Raw genomic sequence first — 21,942 nt, 5'->3', positions numbered from 1 at the left:
GACAGTTTTCCCTGCCTTCATTCAAAGATGTAAATTTTTTCGTGACTCAAATCAATATTTCCTGAATTTTTCCACGCCCTGAAGTAACTTGGTACGAAGTTTCCTGACCTGTGGCAACCGCGCTTAACGTTATCGTGCTGGAAACAAAACAATTTGAATATATCAACAAAGTTGAAATGGTAAATTGGCCACCGTAACGATTACAAAAGCTGACGTTTCGAGCGTTGGCCTTTCGTCGGAGCGAATAGAGGAATTGTGGGTAGTGTGTACTTTTAAAGGCAGAAAATGGAGCTACGTTATTGGTGGGAACATGGCAACGAGAAAAACACGAATAAATTAGTGGAATGAAAAGCGTTCGTTGATCCCTGTAGGATTTAGACAGCCGGTTTGAAAGATGAGCTTTTGTTCAAGAGTTTTACGGATTTCCGTGCTATCTAAGTGTAAGGAAAGACCGCAGATTGCCATATGTTGCTTAGAATGATTAGGTAAATTAAAATGTCTAGCGACTGGTTTCGATGTGTCCTTGTCATTCCTTTCCACGTCTCGAAGGTGTTCTCGGAATCGGCAACGAGAAAAACAAGAATAAATCAGTGGAATGAAAAGCATTTGTTGATCCCTGTGGGATTTAGACTGCCGGTTTGAAAGATGAGCTTTTGTTCAAGAGTTTTACGGCTTTCCGTGCTATCTAAGTGTAAGGAAAGACCGCAGATTGCCATATGTTGCTTAGAATGATTAGGTAAATTAAAATGTCTAGCGACTGGTTTCGATGTGTCCTTGTCATTCCTTTCCACGTCGCGAAGGTGTTCTCGGAATCGGTCACCTGGTCTTCTGCCTGTTTCGCCGATGTATATCTTTTTACAATAAGTGCAAGTTATGCAATAGATTACATTAGCAGAGGTGCACGTGAAGTGATCGGTGATCTTAATTGATCGTTTGGGTTCCGATATTTTATCAGTGTTGTGAATGAAAGGACACGTTTTGCATCGTGCACGAACGCATTTAAAAGTGCCTGGTTGGTCATTAGTCTGAAAAGAACTTCTGACCAAAAAATTGCCTATGTTTTTGTCGCGTTTGAATGAAATGAGCGGAGGCTGCGAAAAGATAGTGCTTGTCTCTGGATCGTTTTGAAGTAATTTAAAGTTTTTAAGAATGATTTGAAGAGAAAACGATTTGCCACACTAGGAAGTCGGCCACAAGTTATCTATAATGTCGATAGCGGACAACAACTGACAAAAGCACCTCCTCTGACGTATTTGGTAGTGCGTCGAGAACCCAAAGCTGAGGGAAAGAAGATTGTAGATCTGAGTCCCATGAGAAATTCTCTTTGGGGACTTCCTAGCTTTATCTGAACTTTCCTGTTCTCAGAAGAAAGAAAACAAAACTTAATCAAAGCGTGAGAAGAAAAGAAGAGAAAAGCAGGAAAATTTTCACGATTGAAAGTTGATTTTTGATAAATTTAGACGACCACCCATTTCTTTCCTGTGATTAAATCACGCGAAAGAGAAACCGGCTAAGGTTTTATTTCAAAGAGTATTTAAAAAAACCCTTTTTCTTTCAATTGATGGTTAAGAAAGCTCGATAGCAGATTACTACTCATTCCATTGCCAAACAGCAAGAAAGATATGGCGAGAGTGGCCAATAGGAGTTAACATCACTTCAGCGGTCAGCGGGAAAGATGGCGGTTATTATTGATCTTCGTTAAATTTCCAGTGAATTTAGCTTATCAAAGCTGTGTTTTCCCCTTTTTTCTTCTTTTTTTCGTGTGTCATGCTGTTTTGAATTATCTACGTATTATTTTGAGAGGTCTAACGAGAGAAGAACTTAAGAATCTGTTGGACAAGGCTTTAGAGCCTTTGCGCAAATCGATTGACAATATGAAGAAGTTTATTGCTACTGCGAACTCTAATTATGACCAACTACTAACAAAACTGTCAACTTACGAAAAAGGAATGATAGAATTGGTTAATGAGAACAAGAGTCTTAAAGCTGAGCTCCTGGCTAATACAAACCAGTTAAAGGCTTTGAAGGAATCAATTAACGAACTTGAACAATACTCTAGACGAGACTTCTTGGAAGTTCGGGGTATCCCAAAGAGTTCTGGTGTCATGCGGGAAGATACAAACGAAATTGTTGTCGAGCTCGGTTGAAAGATTGGAGTTGACCTCAAAAAAGATGACATTTCAACAGGCCATGGTCTTCCGAGTAAACCGAAAGCAAACGGAGAAGGAGCTTTGTTTCCACCTGCCATTATTGTGAAGTTTACGAGCCGGGATGTTCGTCGTGAGAAATTATATCGAGCTAGGAAAGCTCTCAAGGACATCACATCGCAAGACTTAGGCTTTTCTGAGGAGAACAGAATCTGTATTAATGAAAGTCTTACTCAATGTAATAAGGAACTCTTCAAGGACTGTCTAAAAGTCAAGAAAGATAAAGGCTTCAAATTCTTGTGGACAAATGGGGGAAGGATCTTTGTGAGGAAGGATCAGCGTAAAGGTAGCAAGGTATTCCATATCACCAATGCTAAAGCTTTACGCAAAATAGGAGAAGAAATGTCCTACGCTCAAGTAGTACTTTATGCATAAATTTCGCAATAGACGCTTACCAGTTGCGTTTGATACTTTCTTTACGCAAGTTAATAAAAGACATAATTATAATACAAGAAGTGCCTCAAATATGTCCTATACCTTACCTAAATTAAGAACAAATTATGGAATATCCAATATAAGATTTTTAAGGGCCCCAAAGTATGGAGCTCGATTACTGAAAATTTGAAAACCCTCTCTATCTCAAACTTTAAGGACTCAGTAATATGTGATCTTGTCAAAGATTATTAGTTACTTCTTTTCTCATAAGCAGTTATGTTGTTTTCAAAATTACCTGTAAATTGGTCTTTTGTTAAATTCTGTCACCTTTCCATGTCTTCATGTTTTCTATTTATATGCAAATTTTATTATTTCAGACTTCCTTCCTAACTTAGAAAGTATTTTTCCTCTTCTCTCCTTTCCTTTATATATATATTTTTTCTCTTTACATGTGCATTTGTACTTCAGTTTTCTTGCCGACCTATAATTTATAATTTATTTTTATTTAATACTGATGTCAATTGGCTGCCTGGCTTCGCTGGCCCCTATGGTCATTTTAGGCAGCCAGTACTCTAACTTATATTTTTTAATATTCTCTGTTGTAACTTTTTCTGAGCAAGAGTGAGTACAAATAAAGATTGTTTTTGTTGTAATGGAGACTTTTCAAAACTTATTAGCAAGTTGGTAGATTCCTGATTTAAAGATTACGATTCTGTGCAAGCAACGCTGATAATATTGTGTAAATATCTTCTTTTTTCTTGTATTATAAATAGAGCAATATCAGTGACCAAAAGTCTTATCTTGGGTATGTTTATAAGAAACAACTTATTTAGTCGAGCGTACCACCCACCAATCAGGAATTGAAGATTCATACCACCAGGCGCCTCTAGCACTTTAACTTAGTAGGATATCTAAGATACCTACTGGCTTTTTGCAATTTGGAGTGAGTAATCTAAACTTCATCCCCGGTGTTTATATGTTCACCACGGTAGGATATCTTGTTAATTAACCTGTACGTGACCAATATACAAGATTTGAGTCAAAGTAATATTCTTTTTAATTGATTAATATTGCCTGGGAAGGGTATAAAATAGCCGGGAAAGGGGACGGATCTTTGTTTTATCGAGGCTTTGAAGATAAATTCTTACCTGAAAGTTGCCGCTCAGAAGCTTTTTGAAGTATGAATAAGCTAGCAGTTTTGGTTTTTGCTGGTCTTGTTCTGTCTTTACTGGTGACCGAAAATAATTGCATTTCCCCGGCTTTTACTCCACTGCAAAGAGGTTTTAAAAAAAAGGTTTGCACTCCTCTTCAGCTTTTACAAATATTCAATCTGTCATAGAAATTATCGATTCGCATAGTTATGGCGTTTGAGTCGTCAATTTTCTAATTCCTTTAATTCCTTTTTGTCACATAAGGAGGGACTTCTCGCCAGTTTCAAAAATGGGTTCCACAGACAGAATTTGTAGCCTACCAACATGGAAGGATACATCTTTAGTTCTTGAGAGATTCACCGATTAGATGTGTGAAAAGCGAGCTGGTTTTAATTACATGCTTATTTGTGGTTTCGCTGCTCTTATTAATTTAACCCAATACTTTCAGTTTGAGAGAGCTGCAGGGTACAAAGAGTGGCAAATGGCAAGAAGTGCAGGCCGCGGGAGAGTGGAAAAGTGGGTTCCTGTTGAACAGCTAGCCAGAGGAGAGGAAAGTGGCTCTGTTAAGCTGAAGGAGTGATCATAAAAAAATCAGTATTTTGGAGACTTCTATCGAAACTTATGAGCAAGTTGGCAAATTCTCCGATTTTAGATTTCGATTCTGTGCAAGTGACACCGATGAAATTGTGTAAATACTTTTCTTTGTTGGATAATAAATAAAACAACATCAGTGACGGGAGATCTTATCTTGAGTTTGCTTATTAGACACAAATTTTTAGGTCTAGTGTGCCACCCACCAATATGAAGTATAAGGTATCAATAAATTTTGGAAAAAAAGCGAGAAGAGAGGTTCTGTAATTGACATGACTAATGTAAATAACGAATAAATGATTTAACTGCTGATAGAGTGAATAATTATTCGTATTCTTATTGAATGGAGAACGAGATGGAATTTTATTAACAAATAAAGAATAAAGGAAAAGAAAAGAACGGGAAGAATTGAGGAAATAGAAAGAAACTATCGTGTTCGATCATCGACTGAACGAATGGCGCTTGATATGGAGGGACTGTGAGTCTTCGCAATTTGACGGGAGCAGCTGAAATTAGACGAAAGTGTCCGAAACGGGCTTTACAGTCTGTAATCGGATGAAAGCGTTCGATGTCAGTCGAAACGGTTTTAAATTCAGAAGGAGAAGTCCTGGGTAACTTGGCTTGTAAACAAAGACCTTCTATGTAAATTTTATTCATAGATGCTGGTAGATTTTTATCGTTAAGTTTCTTTATGATGTAAGAAGTTATTAAACATACCCGCTTTTTCGTCCTTGGGAAAACAATCCAGTTTTTTTGAGAGTAATAGAAATCAATTATTATTTTGCTTTTTTTTTTTTTATAGTTTCTTAACTCGATAAAGCAGTCAGTCAGAAACAAACGGAAATGTTCCTAGATCGAGTGAAAAATGGTCGAGATCAGACGAAATATGTCCGACATCGGACGGACAAATGTCCCACATCAAATGTAAACGTTCGAATCGGACGGAGCCATCGAAAATCAGGCGGAAATGTCTGGAAGAAGGTGCCGAGAGCAGATCCACCTGACCCGAGCAGTCAGTCATATTTGGCTCTCACTGTCGCCCAAGCGGCATCCGTTAGGAGCTTTTTGATTGAAAGTGCTCAGATTTCCTTTTTCCAAGGAGGTTTCTGTCGCACTGACAGAGAAAAATCGTCATTGCGCACTCTTCTTGGTTAGTGAAGGTGTTTGAGCGAGAGAACCTGGAATCGAAAGTTTAGTTGCGTCCTCAGCATCAAAGCGGTATCAAACGAAAACATATTACGAAATCCAAGATGGCGGACGAAAACTCCGGTATTTTGTTTGATTCGGTACAATTTGTTCTAAGCAATTGGTCAGTTTTACAACTCGCTGTAGAAAATGGTTTTGGAGGAGCAGATACTACAGAAAAAGCAAAATGGATGGTAGATGTCATAAACCAAGTGTTACGAGATAAAGGTATGTTGAACAGTTTGTCTCATCCAGAAGAAACCGATGGACACGAACTTTTTCGATAAGATTTCTTTGTAGTGAATATAACATGTTAAACGATTTTGAATGCAATCGCCGGTTAAGAACCGGTGAGACTGACCATTTTGTATAAATCATTATCAGTAAGATTTAGATCTTAGCGAAATTTCTGGCTCTCTCGTCCAATGTACAAGCGTTTCTTCCCATGTTTAGTTTTATTACACGTGATAGGACAGTGTCGTCCAAATTCAGTGGTTGATCATGCAGTAATTACGAAAATCGGCGATCATGAATGAACAAGTTATTCTGAAGTATTGTTGCCAGAGAAGTATAAGGGAGTTATACTTCTCTGGCATAATTGCAGAATGGCGGGCCGGTCACGTTTTTCTGGTTCCGTAATAATATGTCTCCTGTTCAGCCAAATCGCTGCTCATCTGTTTGTAAATGTTCCCAAACTGCCTATGAATGGGAATTTACCATTTTTGTCAATAGTTCAGGATCAAAGCCGGCCTCAAATCGACTCTGCTCCTTCTCAAACAAAGTCAAGCGCCAAACCTTCTAAATGGCGCCGGCCACAAAGCTGGTTCTCGCCATGAAGCTATTGAGTATCACCCTAGCTGTAAGTCTAGTTCTCTTGGCCAAGGATGTTTCTCCCAGCCCAGGACCTGGTCCATCACAGCCTTTGAAGGAGAAAGGTCTTCGGATATTTCATATAAACATCTGTCGTCTGAGAAATAAGCTGACTGACTTGCGGTTGTTTTGTGACAAGCACAAGCCTCATGTCCTGTCCCTGAACGAAACTTGGCTCAACAATTCATTCCTGTACTCTGAACTTTATTTACCAGGCTATCAGATACTGAGACGAGACAGAGATCGACATGGGGTTGGCATTGCTCTCTAGATAGCCGAAAATCTAAATCCTGAGCACATGGACATCTGCACCGACGATATTGAAGCTCTTTGGTTCGAGTTATCACAACCGAATAGTAGAAAGATCCTTTTTGGAGCCATCTACTGACTGCCTAATCTTGATTCATCAACTTTCACGGAGAGTTTGGAAGAAATGTTAAATCAGCAAACAAACAAAATTATTAAAACAGTCCTTCTCATTGATTTTAACTTTGACTACATCCCACCAAATGTGACAACAAAACATTTCCAGCATACCATGAATCTTCTAAATTTAAAGCAATTAATCAACAAGCCCACAAGGATCACCCAAAACTCAAGAGCTTTAATCAATTTAATTTTTAATTCTATGTCCGAACTCTATGTATCTGGAGTTTTACCGCTCGGTTTTTCCGATCATTTGGCTATTTTTGGAATTAGGAAACTTCACAGAGTCCCTCTACCACCACCAAGAATGATAGAAATCAGGAATTATAAACACTACAACCCTGCTCTGTTTTGTTATGATTTAAAAAATATCCCTTGGGATATTTTGGAACTTGAACACACTCCCAATGAGGTGTGGGTATCTTTCAAAGATCTATTCCTGACAGCAGCTGACAAACACGCACCAATTGAAACATGACATGTTCGCGGAAGATTGGTGCCCTGGTTAACGCCTGAGATTAAAGATCTCATGCATAAGCGTGATTATGAACACAAGAAAGCGATATCAACAAATAATGAGCTACACTGGAGTAATTGCAAAAGATTGTGCAATGCTGTCACCACCAAAATGCGCAAAGAGAAATGCAATTACTATTCAAGTAAGCTCTCAGATGACCAGAACTCTAAGGAAATGTGGAAGACCTTAAACAATATCTTGCCGAATGAAAAGAAATGCACAACAAGAGAAGCCCATCAAATTTGTTAGCGACAAAGTTCAACGAGTTTTTTACATCGATTGCAAGGAATTTATGCAATGTCTTTAAAGACTCTGCCTTTCCTCAAATTTTAGTCCCCAGAGTTGAGAAGGACTTTACTCTATTTTCTGTTGATACCAGTTTTGTGCACAATGAGCTGACAAAACTAAAATTATCAAATGCTACTGGACTCGACAAAATCCCTGCAAAACTCCTTAAAGATGCAGTCTCTGTTATAGCCAAGCCCCACTTATCTTATAAACCTCACTATTTCGACAGGTGAAATTCCATCACAGTGGAAAGAAGCTAGAGTCACTCCAATTTACAAGACTGGGAAGAAGGATGATGAGAACAACTATCATCCAATTTCAGTTCTCTCCCTGGTTTCCAAGGTGATGGAACGTGCCATTTAAGTTCAACTATTGTCCTTTCTTGATGAAAACAAAATTCTTTCAGCTTTTCAGTCTGGTTTTCGCAAGAAACATGCTACTGAAACCGCTGTTGTTTACCTAGTTGATCATATTTTAGAACACATGGACTAGCAACAGCTAACCGGAGCTGCATTTATCGATCTAAAAAAGGCCTTTGATCTCGTTGATCACCATTGCCTTCTTCGTAAGCTACAGCACTTTGGTGTTAGAGGACACAGTTTAACTTGGTTCAGAAATTACTTAACTACTCGTTCGCAGAGGGTTCAATATGGAAAAGAATTATCATCTAGCCTTCCTGTAGACTTTGGCGTTCCGCAAGGTTCCTTATTAGGACCATTACTATTTGTTATTTACATATTAAATGATCTGCCTAAGTGTCTGATGCACTCCGAAATTAGCAAGTACGCCGACGATACAATCATCTACTACTCTGGGTCCCATGTCAATGCCATCAGGGAAAATCTACAAGTAGATCTCAAATGAGTTGAGCACTGGCTGACGAGTAACAGACTAATATTAAATCATAGCAAAACGAAAGGACTACTTTTTGGAACAAGGCAATTACTGCAAAACTCATCAGAATTTGTACTGCAGATCCAAGGAAAGGACATAGAGAAAGTGACGAAGTTTAATTATCTCGGGGTTATGCTCGATGAACAGCTTCACTGGAAAGAGCATATTGACACGATTTGTTACAAAGTCAACAAGTGACTGGGAATCTTAGCCCGAATAAGATCTTGCCTTACTCTTAAAGCAGCGAATTGTGTCTACAATACACTTATAGAGCCAGTCTTGTGTTATACGGACACCGTGTGGGGTGAATTGTCAGCCACCTCCAGCAAAACCCTACAACGGTTACAAAATCATGCTGCTCGCATCGTCCTAAGGCGTGACTCTTCTAAAGACACTTTTAATGTTTTTGGGTGGGCTGAGCTAGAAACAAAATGGAAAAGATGTAAATGTACCTTAGTATTTAAATGCCTAAATAATTTAGTACCTGAATATTTGAATGACTATTTCACTAGAAACTGTAATGTACATATCTATAATACTGGCAGGAGAACAGATTTGCACCTGTCCAAACTGAAACTAAGCCTTGCAAAACAGACTTTAAGGTATTCGGGCTCAGCTCTTTTTAACCTTTTACCTCGATGTATTCAAAGCGCCGACTCACTTTCTTCCATCAAAGTTTCAATTAATACCTACAATTTTTAAAATTTTATAGACACTATATTCTTGTAAACTGTTGCCTGTTTGTTTATACCTTTACTTATAAATTATCTTTTGTATTTTTAAATTTTATCCTGTATTTTCAGCTTTCAAGATGTCTTGTATTCTTAACTATTGTAATGTTTTACTCCAGGGCCCCTCCGGATATCAGCCTCATTGCTGAATGGGCCACCCTGGCTAAATAATGTCTACTTACTTACTTACTAAGAGAGGAGGACTGATATTTTCCTCTGTGTTTATTTATTTATTTATTTATTTTTGTGCTTATTTATTTATCTATTCATTTATTTAATTTTGATCACCTAAAAGAGAGGATTTGCTAACTTACCTGGACTGAAAAGGGGTGAAATCTTTTGGAGATGTATGCAAAATTTGGCCTCAGAGTTGGGAATAATCTTACCTTCTTCCCACAAGAAAATTTGAAAAACACAAACAAACTTTAACTAAAACAAGCATTTTAGGAATTTTGATCAGTGTATCCAATTGCATTGTCCAATTACATGTACCATATTTATTCACTTATAAAGTGCACCATTTGCTCAAAACTGCTCAAAACTTGGAGTACATCTTACAACCGAGTATTTTCAAGCAACAAAATATGACTTTTATGCTGTTGGTTTCTCCATTTACAGACCATCGATTCCAACAAGCTGAAATTTCATGATTGTTGCTCACAGCTTCTGCTTCTACTACGATCTTCAACTTAAAGTTTAGATCATAGGAATGACGACGAGTGCTTAGCATAATTACTGAAAATTTATGGTATGCTGAATGAATGCTCGAAGAGTAAAATAAGTTTCATAAATGATGAATGAAAATTAATATCTGTCAAATGAGTTTTGTTTAAAAACATAAAAACGGATCAATTAGTATTCACATCTTAAAACACTGTCTCCTGAGAAGGATGATTTGAGTGAATTAAAAAGTGTGACATTTATGCTATTTTCCATGTGTGACTTTCGCTTTTGTTTTGAGAATGAGAGCACTGTAATTTAGTAACTTTTGGAAGCAAATTGCTGTGACTACAGCAAATGTGGTCAACAAAATTTCCCATAATTACGGGTGTGCCTTATATCAGGGTGTTTATGTGAAATTTTCATTTTGCTTCCTTGTCACAATCGTCTTTGAAAGTTAGGTTGCTTCTTGTAACCGAGTGCGCCTTATAAGTGAATAAATATGGTACTACTCAATATGGCTTACATAATTATTAGCACAGTTAGCCAACTAAAAAAGAAATAAAAACTCAGTAACATTTTTTTTTTTTTGTGGTGACGGAATTAGTTACAGTGGTGTATTAGAGAAAAAGATTGGTAATCCAGGAGACATGTTCAAGTTGGTGTAGCTTACACTAAGTCAACTTTTTTGATTGAGGGGATTTTAGAGTATTTACATGCTGTTATTGTTTTTATTTGTCATAGATACCATAGAGAATTATGAGTTAGAAGATTACATTGAGGAGATATTGTTTAATGAGTTTGACATTATGGTTGAAGATGGTAGTTTATCAAAGGTAAGACTTGAATAGTTGCTGTCAAAGGTAATGAACTCTGCACCAAGAGAATAATTCTGGGCCTGGATGTTCAAAGCTGGGTTAAGATTACCCAGGGTTAGTGTGAAATCTTACTGCAGATCTGAAAGCTTTAAAATAAAATTATTTATTAGTTGTTTCTTCAATTTGAGGATTGGATGCTCTAAAAAGAATACAGAAAATCTTCCCAAAATTACGCTTTTGAAAATAGGAAAGGAGAAGTCTAGATAACCTTGGGAAAGTGCTAATTGGCCTTAAAAAAACTGGATCCTGGGATGTTATTTTACTTGGACTGAATACGTGTAAGAAAATGTAATTATGAAAAATGCTGTATCAGCATAGTTATGGTTTATTTGATCCTCAGGTCAAACTTGTGTAAAACACATGTGATTAGTTAAATGAGTTAACATTCCAGACATGGTTTCGGTATTCTGAAATTAAGAGACTCATATTGTGTGTGTGTGTGTGTGTGTGTGTGTGTGTGTGTGTGTGTGTGTGTGTGTGTGAGTGAGTGTGAGTGTGTGTGTGTGTGTGTGTGTGTGTGTGTGTGTGTGTGAGTGTGTGTGTGTGTGTGAGTGTGTGGGTGTGAGTGTGCATGTGAGTGTGAGGTGTGAGTGTGTGTGTGTGTGTGTGTGTGTGAATCATATAGCACACAGTAAGGAGAATTACTGATAAGATTTTGGGATTGGAAGGGGTGATATCAAAGATAATTGGGTATAAAGGATTATCTCAGTCTGTGTTCAATGCCTATTTACAGCAGTCAGAAGTATACTTCTTCTTCTAGAGAAAGGAATATGGATCAAGTCTGATCAGTATCAATCCTTCCTACACCCAAAACTTATCTTTTGATTTTTGGAGTGTTGCTATTTCAAGATGAGACCGCCCAAAGCTATAAGTTGTGGCAACCCGTCCCAGAGGCAAGTGACAATGGCAATGTGCCTTGTTTGATGCAGAGAATCTTTTTGAGTTTGTGCAAGTGAAGCACAGGGAGTGCTCTGGAGGCAATATGCCTCAGACAGTTGTCCATAGAGGCCTAAACTCTGAAGGCTGCATCATGGGATTTACAAAAACCTGTGTGATGTAAAACAATAATCTGAGAGGTTAATTTTGTTTTCATTATTTTCTACTCCGTTTGTGTGGCAGGTTGTTCAAAAATTATGTGAATTTCACAGACTATGGAAGGAAGGAAAAGTAATGCAGATACAACAGCAAATTAGCTCAGCTCCTATAGGAAGGTTTACACCTTTTGTCAAAAGCAAAGCATCAGCAGCTGATAATGATAGTGATGACAGTGACAATGATGGGGAACAATTGAGGGGTACTGAAGTTCCCTGTAATGGCCATCATAAGGTAATAATAATAGGTGAACATAGAAGAAAAACAAATTGTCATGTGATGTCTTTTTGTAGTGTTTTGGGGCAAGAAACGTTACTCCCACAATGCACCTCTTCACCCAAGAGGGTAGATGGGTACTTGAGAAGAGTACTAGTAGTAGTTACTGTAGAAAAACTTTATTTATACATGGTATCAATTCATATTACATGCTCTTCCATCGAGCCGTGTTCTAAATACAAATTCATTAATTAATTATTAACCAATAATATATCTGACTAAATTAATTATCTGTACAACGTTATAAAATGACAACAAAAACTATTTCATTACTTATAGCTACTTATCAATATTGATTAAATACATGACTTAAAAGGAACGAAGAGTTGGCTGTAGCTTAGCGCTCAAAGGCAGGCTGTTCCATAGAACAGAACCATGATATTGGAAACTTTGCTCACCTGCTTCCGTATTCGGTCTAGAAACGAAAAGGTTGTATTTTGACTTTCTTAGATTATGCGAGTGAACACTGGATGTAGATTTTAAAAGATTGTTTAAACGAGTTGGAGCAGGATTAATTGGAGAGTCTTAAACAAAATGACTGCTAGTTGCTTAGAATGCCTCCGCTCCAAGGAATCCCAACCGAGGTCACTGAGTAAAGCGGACGTTGAGAAGAGAAGCCTGATAGAATAACTCAAGGGTGTGGTATAAGGGAGGGACAACTTAGGATGTACTGACATCCCACCATGGGTAGAAGCAACACTCCTAGCAGCTTCGTGCCACAAAACTGTGTTGGCTGCCCTCAGGATGGGCCACATGGCTCTAGAGCACACTCTACCTTACAATGCTAGTGTGGAAGAGGGTAGAGAGGAATGAGAGTGTTGGAGAGAATAACTTATAACTGACTAGTATCCCAGACACGAATGAATTTTATGTGTAATGCCTTAGAAAGCAAGATATGTTTCAACCTGTGGGAATGACCTGGTCGGCAACTGCACTTAACCTTCTTTGTATGTTTAGGGTGACAGATCAAACAGTTCAACCATGAGTCAGCAATTTAACGGACTTAACATCTCAGAGAATAGTGCACAAAGTCAGCCCGGCTGCACACAAACAGGAGCAACGGGAAATGAGATGTCAAGTGGTAAGCATAGTTTAACTAAACTCGGTTAATTTTTTACCATAATTCTCAACCATTGACCCTTTTTCATGTAACTTCAGTTTTTGACCAAGACAGAATTTCTCCTTACAATATCAAGACAATATAGCAATAACCGCCTCCCGGTTAGCTCAATGGATAGAGCGCTGGACTGTCGTGCGGGAGGTCGAGGGTTCGAGCCCTGACTGGACCAACACTCAAGGTCTTAAAATAATTGAGAAGAATATGCTACCTTTCTGTAACATCAAGAAATGATTAGATATTCTAGTCTTCTCGGATAGGGACGAATAAATGGAGGTCCCGTCTCCTGCAGGGTTTGGGGCAGGAGACGTTAATTTCCCACGCACGAGATTACTGTATAATGGATGTCCCTCCTGGGGTGGGATGGGTGGGTAACAGGACCCCCGCTGATACCAGTGTTTACTGCACTGAAGGGGCTATCCTGTATAAATATAGATGTCTACTGTCTACTATATCAAGCAGACAAGTGATGAGGTTAAATAAACATGTCAAGTAGGGGATTATTAATTGATATAATACCGAATTCTCTGAATCAGTATCATAAGAATTGTATAGCAGACAGTAATGAGAATCACTAAAGAGATCTTGGAGAGAAAAGGATTGGTTAGCTTTTCTTCTCAAAGTTATTATTACATTTGTTATGCTTGACAATCAAGTCAATGCAAATATGTGTGGGCTGATCACTCAGACCAGTGAAATATTTTGTGCCCAGGAAATGATGTGTATGTTTAAGGATGACACATCAAACAAGCCTTAAACATATTGCAAAGTGAATTCATTATCAGGCCTTTGACAGATATTTTTTGATGAGTTTTAATGAAGTAGAACATTTCAATTCAAATGCAAATTAGCATGGTCCAAGCGGCACATATAGACCTGTCGACCAGTTTTGTAATTCTTAAATGTGTTTTAATCCTAGTTGTGATGTTTTTAGGATCGAGGGCCACTAGTTCATCAGTTGAAGTGCTGTTGTGTGTTACCCTCTCTTAATAAAGTTGAAGTTATTACTATTATTAAGTATCATTACTTTTAGAAAGATCTTTTTAAAAAAAGAAGCCGGAAAGCTTTCATCAAATTAAAATCCCTTGCATAATGTGCTTTATTCCATTTCACATTGTTTATGTTTGGGAAAAAAAGAGCAACACGGTGTACATGTAGGATTTCAGTTCTCATTACACTCATTTTTAGTCTAATTATGGGCAACTGTTGAGTCGTGTTTTTTTTTTTTTATCGATGGGATGCACTTATTGTGACACAGAAAGGAAACTGGAAGAGAAATTTCAATCTCTTGTTGGATTAAAAAAAGTGTTTGTGATGAAATAGCCAGTAATGTGAAAAGCACTTGTCGTGGAATATATGTTTTTTTTTTTAAACCACCTGCCGTGAACCAATGAATACGTCAATGTTTTTTTTATATTTTTTCTCCTGGCAAAGTAAGCTAGAGTCTGCTTGCCGTCTTTAGTTGTTTCATTTTTGTGTTTGTTGGTTTGCCTTTTTCTCTTTTTTCATCGTTTTCTGTGATGGTAAAATCCGAAAAAAAAAAAAATTTTTTTAATTTTTATTCCACCGGGTAAATTTAAGATTTTGGACCATTTTCCAAAATATTCTGGCCATAGTTTCTGGCATACTATTAACAAAAATTTTATAACCTGATTCAGTTCCATCACAAAATACATTGGAGATATCATTGTTAATAAGGAATGACAGCCAGTTTCTTGATAATGATGGACTATTTAACCAGGATTGTTAAGACAAAGTCTTTGAGGCAGGGTTGAATTTTACACTTAAAGGAACTTCGTTCTTAATGCCAGAAAGAGTTGAAGCCGACGCAGTAAAATGAACAGCGTGACATGAGCTCCACTGAACAGATGCAGTAGCTGCTCATCCCAACGTACAGCTGATAAGTTTAATTTGCTTGCCACGTGCGCGAGATAAAGGGACAATATCTTCGTACTCCGCGAGGTATCGAACTCCTGTACTTTGGATCTTGTGTTCTTGTGTTCTGCTACTGAGTAGTCAAAACGACTCGATGACGAGTCAGACCCATACGAGGTTCATTTGTTGCAAGGGTACTACATACTGCCGGGGTCGTGGACCAAGCTCGAGGTTTTCTGTCGCAGTGGCCAATCCAGGGGAGGTTCTGGGGGATTCTGGAGCCTCCCCCATCAGACCTGTGGGTATTTTCCTTCTTGCTTATAAGCAAAATTTATTCCAAGGACGAGATCGTATATTCTACTCAGTTTAAAGTATTTGAAATTTGCTTATCTTGGAATTTTTCTTGGCTTTTTTCAGCTCCAGTGAGAAAACGAAAAAGTTAAAAGAAAAACACTTTGGACTCCATTGTCAATGATTTTGGATTCCGCCCCTCTATCTCTTTCATTTTATTTTAATTTGGATGGCGAAAACAGTTGAATTGTCTTATTGTGGCTTTCACGGTCTGTTTCACTTCCCTGATCTTCCAACAGAAAAGAATTGGATTTAAAGACGAGTTTAAGTAAAGTAAGGTTAAAAAGGAATGAATGAAAGTGATTTGACGAAACTTGCCACGATATTGGAGAATTGAAGCAACACAAATGGGAAGATAGCAAGATACTAATCCGAGCTGTACCCATGCTATTGTGGAGACTGTTTTCTTGTATCGTGCTAAATTTAGTGCAGTCGACGCGACACCATTTGTAGCCGGTATTTGTTGTTGAACATGGTTCTGCACGTGCAGTAGTTTGCGTCGGAGACCAATGTAGATGTTGGCGTAGGAGAAAGCCGAGATCACAAGGGAAATCAACTGACACAAATTGTACAGATGAATCGAAATGTGTGAGATAAATGCACCAGCTGCTAATGTGCCATTTAGTAACCATACGCAAACAAGGAGCGCGCGGACTCGCCTTAAGGTGACCACTTTTCTATAGTTCAGCCCCAAGGACAGCGCGAGAAGTCTGTCCACACTTATCGCAGCTGAAGTCGTGAGAGATACTCCACAAAGAATGAGAACGGACATTGGCAGCAAAAATCCAGTAATGTAACGGAAGATGTGTCCGTTGAAGTTCGCCATTCCTGCGTTAACAAGGCTTGTTGTATACAACGGTTGTGAAATGAATCCCACACAAAAATCAGTCACTACCAGACATTGTAACAAAAGTTTCGTCGGAGAATGAATCGAAGTCACTCTGTTCAGAGCAATTAAGATGATAACATTTCCCAGCGATGCAGTGACCGAGAAAGCGATGTTGAGGGCTGCAAATACTGCAGCCACCTCTACCGACGGATGGAGGAGTTCTTCCGTGCGGTTTGCTTTTGGCATTTTTCCGCGAACTGCGTCAGTAAGGAAGTTGAATACCATGGTCGTTTCCCCTATTTATGGCCACTCTTAATGGACAGTGCTTTAAGTTGTGAGCAGCCTACGATAAACCATTCAATGAAGATCGACAACTGATGTCTGCACAATCTAAATTTTAATAGAGCGGCTTCATTTGTCAATTTAATGATAATGTTTCACGTAGGCGAGATGACGAAAACATTACAAAATTTTACAGACATAATTTGGGTTTTCATTAATTTTCAGTAAAATAATTTATTCAAAAAAAGATGAAAACTAAGTGTTTGTGAACCACCGATCTAATTTTGCGTTATAGTCTTCGAAGTGTTTGAATAAGCAGTTAGTAATGGGTTTTTTTTCTCGCGAAATATGCTTCGTGCGGCCTTACAAAGATTAAATTGGTTGTAATATGGGCATTGCTAAAACTACAAAGAAAATTGTTTTATCTCCTCCGGCAGAAAGGCTATTTACATTTACTCGGTGTAAGTAATTACACGGTAAGTGGAGGTTATTGTACGGAACAAAGAAATTACCACAAGGTAACATCCGTAATTAAAACACTATTTTACTTAGCATCCCGGACATCAACGCGGCCTCGATAAGAGTTTGGAAAAAGGACAAGAAAGTAAATGTCTAACTTTTAATAAACGGGGACTGTTATTGTTTAATTTCACCTCTAAAGAGCCGATAATGTACGTGAATTTTGTGAATCGTTTGCTGTACAGATTTTTTTTCTAACGGCGTTCCGGAATGTTTAATAAAGAAGGAACTGACCATTAGCGATAAAAAAAAAAAAAAATGTGCAGAGGTAACTGTGGTCTTGTTAAACCGCTATTGTGGAAACGTGCGCCACGTGCACGCGCTGTAGACGGACTATTCAACGTTACGCGTCGTTGTAAATATAATTCATTTTACTCTTTATCAGTCGTCGACACTAATTACAAATAAGAAATATATGTCTATATTTTATTCTCAGAAAGAATTATCTGTGACATTTACAAACATTTACTATTTTCAGAAGACGCTCCGAATCTAAACTTTCCGTTCAGTAACAAGAGTACTAATAGAAAAACGGCTTGCAAAGTGTTCGTCTCAGCTTTAGAGCCTGTGCACCTGGTTTGCAAGGGAGCAGCTAAGCTGTGAAACGAATGGGAAGGTTTCTTCACTCAGAGTTCTGTCGTTCTTTCCGTTTTTCACCCGACATTGAATTTATTGTTGAAGCACTATAGACACATCCATGAAACGTGCCCGGGATCTTACTTTTGTCACCCGTGATGGTAAAATTTCTGTATCATTTACGATTTCACCAGACAAACATCGAACGTATTTCGACCAACCCTCCTGCAAAATCATGTTCAAAAGTGTATTTTGATTCAAGCCTAACACAAACCGTATTAAGTGTTATTTATTAACATCAGTTATCTAAAAAAATATATTCATCATTACAATTAGTCATGTTTATTAAAGCTCTGTAGCGGTTCTTTATGATACAACAATGTTATTCCACATACCATCTTTCAGTTGTACCAAGATCGCGAAAAGTTTATTGAGGTATCTTTAATTTGTCGTGCATTACCTCTTTTTATTTGTTTGGTGACATCATTGTGACAACTTTCTATTGCTGAGTTGCTTTTTCATTTGATATTATTTCGGCTGCAAATATTTCACATATTTTGCTCTGGTTCGATAGAATCATCCGACCAGCTCCGATCGTCGAAAACAATGCTTAATCCTCTATACTCTAACATCGAATGGACGATTTGATTAAGGCCTTCAGAGCTACCGGATTTCTTTTTTTTTATTCCAAGGATTCACAAGGGCATCGTCAGGAAATTTAGCCATCAAGGCCTCAATCGAATCGTTCATCTAATCAACATGTTACTGAGGGACAATTTCAAACGTTTTCTCTTACATCAGTATACATGTGCCCCATACTTATCTCTCTTCACGGACAAGTCCTGTGCCAATGGTAAGAAGAACTGGCACAAGTAGCTCCATTCCTTGGTTTAGCAGTCATACCGTATGGAGAAATAAGATGCGACAATAGTCTGACCTATTAGTAATTAATTCCCATCACATAGTTATTTATTCCTAAAATTGCAGAGCACATAATATTAATTTCAGTGGGGCAGCATTTTTTTAATTGAGACGACAGCAAAGTGTGCGCACATTGATGTAAATAATCCTCATTTTGCGTTGTAAGTCTTGTGTGGCATACGTTTCCCGCGGGAAGAGACCGGTAATCATGGAGATTTAGCATCACGTTTGTGTGAGACGTGAACGGCAAGAAACCTAAACGGCACAGAGTAGAGGTTAATTGCCGGAAAATGGGCACCGAAACTATGATTGTAAGTCATGTAAGGGCGCCTTTAAATCCACGATGACGTAGGCTCACGAGAAGCTAAAACAGCAAGGTTCACGCTATTTTACGTGAAAGTAAAAGGGCAAGCTAACGTTTGCTGTTTCACGTGAACGCGGTGCTAAAACTCTATTATTTAATGCTTGGATGGGTTGGGGGAAAATATAAGGGAGGTCGGAGTATTCCGGTTTGTGTCATAATAAAATGTACGTGATATCCCTAAGGCTACGTAATAGTTTTTTATTTTTATTTTTATTTGAACAACTTTATTGACCATTACACATATTACATACAGCAAATTAGACGACCTAAAAGAAGTGGGATATATGTACAAAGTGATTTAAAGTGATAAGGAGGAAAGGTCAAAGGGGCTGGTGCGAACGGGACACGAGGACCCATGCGAGGCACCGCCCATGGTACAGATAATGATTTAAAACACGATCAACCAAAAAACGGTTAAAAACTAGGGATGGCAGGGGCAGGAACGTACAATTGACCAGATACAAGGATAGAATATGTCAAAGTAGTTGTGCAAGAGTTGAAACATGTGCTCGGTAACAAAATTACGGAAGGAAGCAGTAGTTGAAAAACTGGTAGGGGGTGAAAATTTACAGATATAGTTCCAGAGCTTAACAATGCGATTAGAGTAAAAGGCCTGAAAAGTGCTAGTTTTACATACAGGAGTTTTAAGGTTAAAAGAATTACTTAGTCTGGTTCGGCCGTAAGAAACTGGAGAGACAAAATCATAAATATTAAAATCAGTAAAACCATTCCGACATTTGTAAAAAAAAAAAAGATCTTTGAGTTCGCGGTCAAATGTCAGAGGAAGAAGTTTCAAAGTTAAAAGTCTGTCTCTGTATGACATCACGCCTACACGTTGTTAGAGGATCCACCTTGTGGCCCTCCTTTGAACCCTTTCAATTTTAGTTTTTAATACAATCTTGTCCGGGGACCAGACTTGGGTCGCGTAGGATAGCTGAGACTTCACAAGTGCAATTTAAAGTGAGCGTCTTGCAGAGACGTCATTTAATAATAGGCACGTGCGTTTTAGAAGTCCAAGTAATTTGTTGGCCTTAGCAGTAATGGCATGGATGTGTGTGTTCCAGGTGAGAGAGTTGGTGATGTTAACTCCAACATCTCTTTCCGTGGACACACGCTCGAGCTCCAAATTATCAAGCTTGTAGATGAAGTCTAGCCGGCTCTTTTTTCGAGTGATGGTTAGCGCCTTGCATTTAGAAGCATTAAACCGGATATTGTTGTGCCGAGTCCACGTGTTCATGTTGGTCAAGGTTTTCTGCATAGACATGCAGTCATCGATGGTATTGATGTTGCGATATATTTTGGTATCGTCGGCATAAAGGGAGGTGAGGACATCGCCTATCGCCTATAGTCAAATGGTCTGCCCTAATTGAGGGTCAATTTTCTGTAGTCTCCCACTTAATAATGTTCTCTCTGCGACGACTGATTCCCTCTTCTTTCCTGCTGAAAACTATGTGATCCACACCAAAATCCTCCGATACCCTTATCCCTGTGTCTCCCCCTCCCCCCCCCCCTCAAAACAGGCGGTAAACAATGACTGGTACTTGGTCCGTTCTGACGCTATGTATAATTTCTCTTCTCCTGTCAATTTTTTTGCAGAGCATTTACCCGTTCAGTCAATAAACCAAGATGAAGAGGAAGAAGGATGGGAAGTGGTTCGACGATCGAAGAAACGTTAAACGAAGTGCCTCAACTTCTTACGTATGAATTTCAAAAGTGAAAAATAAAGAATTAAAAAGGAGATTTGTTGTACTGACGAAGTTGAGTGTGTCTCTTGTGTGTGTACTCGTGTAATTTCCTATCAAAACAACGTGGTTTCAGAGGTACTGGTTGTTTTAGGAATTTCAGTTATCTTTTTTAATCGAATATCGTAGTCTCAAATCCTAGAACATGGATCAAGCGCTGCCTCGTCGGATCGAGCTGGTGACCCTTTGTGTTCTGATATTTTCGAACACTTCGTATTATACTTCCACGTCACGAGAAATTTCCGTTGGTCTAAGAATTTTCAGTCAGTTAACTAAGTAAATGAAAGGCTTCAATCATTGACACATTTTACCTTTCATTGTTGTCTTTCACAAAGGATACAGATCGAAAAACTGGATCAAATTTTTAAAGGTAGAAACGCGTTGTAAAACTCGGTTTCCTACAGTCAAGCCGGCTTGGGCGATCGCTAAAATGCTCATTAAGTAAAGGCAAATTTATTTTAATTTGTCATTTTCGTTCATATGAGTTGCCTCTAAATGAAGTAAAACCCTTGAAATAATTGTTGTCAGAGTAGACAAAAACATGTAAATAAAACACGGATGTATTTCCGCGAGAGCTGCAGCCATCCCTTCCCGCAGGACATATGGGTAACGAATCATCATCATCATCATCATCATAAACTTTATTTCATCTCGAATTTTAGAGTAGCTTGTTGGAGCTAATATCTTCGAGAAAACATAAAATGGAGATTATCTATATATATATATTCTTACATAAATCTGTATTACATAAATCTGTACAAGATTTAAAATACTAACTATACTAAAATATACTAAAATACACAGTATTTAGAAATATAATTATGTAACATATCAGTAGAAATTAACAGAAAGGTGAAGATAAGCGGGAACGACTATACGAATACTGTGCCTACAGTAATGAAATTTTCCCTTAGTTGGAAGGGCTGAAATTATTATTATTTTTTTTTTCATATCACGCTTTTGCGTCGACCTCAATCTAATTGGCCCCAACATAGTAATAGTTTAAATGCACGTCTTGACTCAAACAAAGAAAACCTCGCCAGGTTTTTACACCGAGGATGACCCAAGAAAATCCCATATTTCGAAGGCACTCGATTTGCTGCCCACTAAGGAAGATTTGCGGTCTTCCTACATTCCCTTTTTCATTATCCAGGGAAATACGGTTATGAACTATTGATGAGACGCTCCTGCAGTGATTTCTTCTTGAAATACGATTATGCCATCT

The 21,942-nt window shown here is 38.2% G+C and overlaps 2 protein-coding genes and 1 long non-coding RNA gene across 3 annotated transcripts; 2 read left to right on the top strand and 1 right to left on the bottom strand.

Annotated features, from left to right (window-relative positions):
* The first annotated feature begins 3,617 nt into the window (after positions 1 to 3,617).
* On the top strand, positions 3,618 to 4,472 carry LOC148723880 (uncharacterized). Its single transcript, XR_015991322.1, has 2 exons — positions 3,618 to 3,876; positions 4,182 to 4,472. It is a non-coding gene; the product is annotated as an uncharacterized LOC148723880 (long non-coding RNA).
* A 1,075-nt stretch (positions 4,473 to 5,547) lies between these two features.
* Positions 5,548 to 20,732, top strand: LOC111339012 (pre-rRNA-processing protein TSR2 homolog). The gene is made up of 5 exons (XM_088733300.1): positions 5,548 to 5,737; positions 10,640 to 10,731; positions 11,893 to 12,099; positions 13,099 to 13,222; positions 20,572 to 20,732. The coding sequence occupies exons 1-5, from the start codon at positions 5,575 to 5,577 to the stop codon at positions 20,649 to 20,651; spliced, it is 666 nt and encodes a 221-aa protein (XP_088589426.1). The 5' UTR covers positions 5,548 to 5,574; the 3' UTR covers positions 20,652 to 20,732.
* On the bottom strand, positions 15,645 to 16,598 carry LOC148723879 (beta-3 adrenergic receptor-like). Its single transcript, XM_088733290.1, has one exon. It carries the CDS (start codon positions 16,596 to 16,598, stop codon positions 15,645 to 15,647), a length of 954 nt encoding a protein of 317 aa, XP_088589416.1.
* Positions 20,733 to 21,942: the final 1,210 nt, after the last annotated feature.

The sequence above is a fragment of the Stylophora pistillata genome, chromosome 9, assembly GCF_964205215.1.
Source record: "Stylophora pistillata chromosome 9, jaStyPist1.2, whole genome shotgun sequence".
Lineage (NCBI taxonomy): Eukaryota > Metazoa > Cnidaria > Anthozoa > Scleractinia > Pocilloporidae > Stylophora > Stylophora pistillata.
This window is presented reverse-complemented; position numbering and strand designations above follow the sequence as displayed.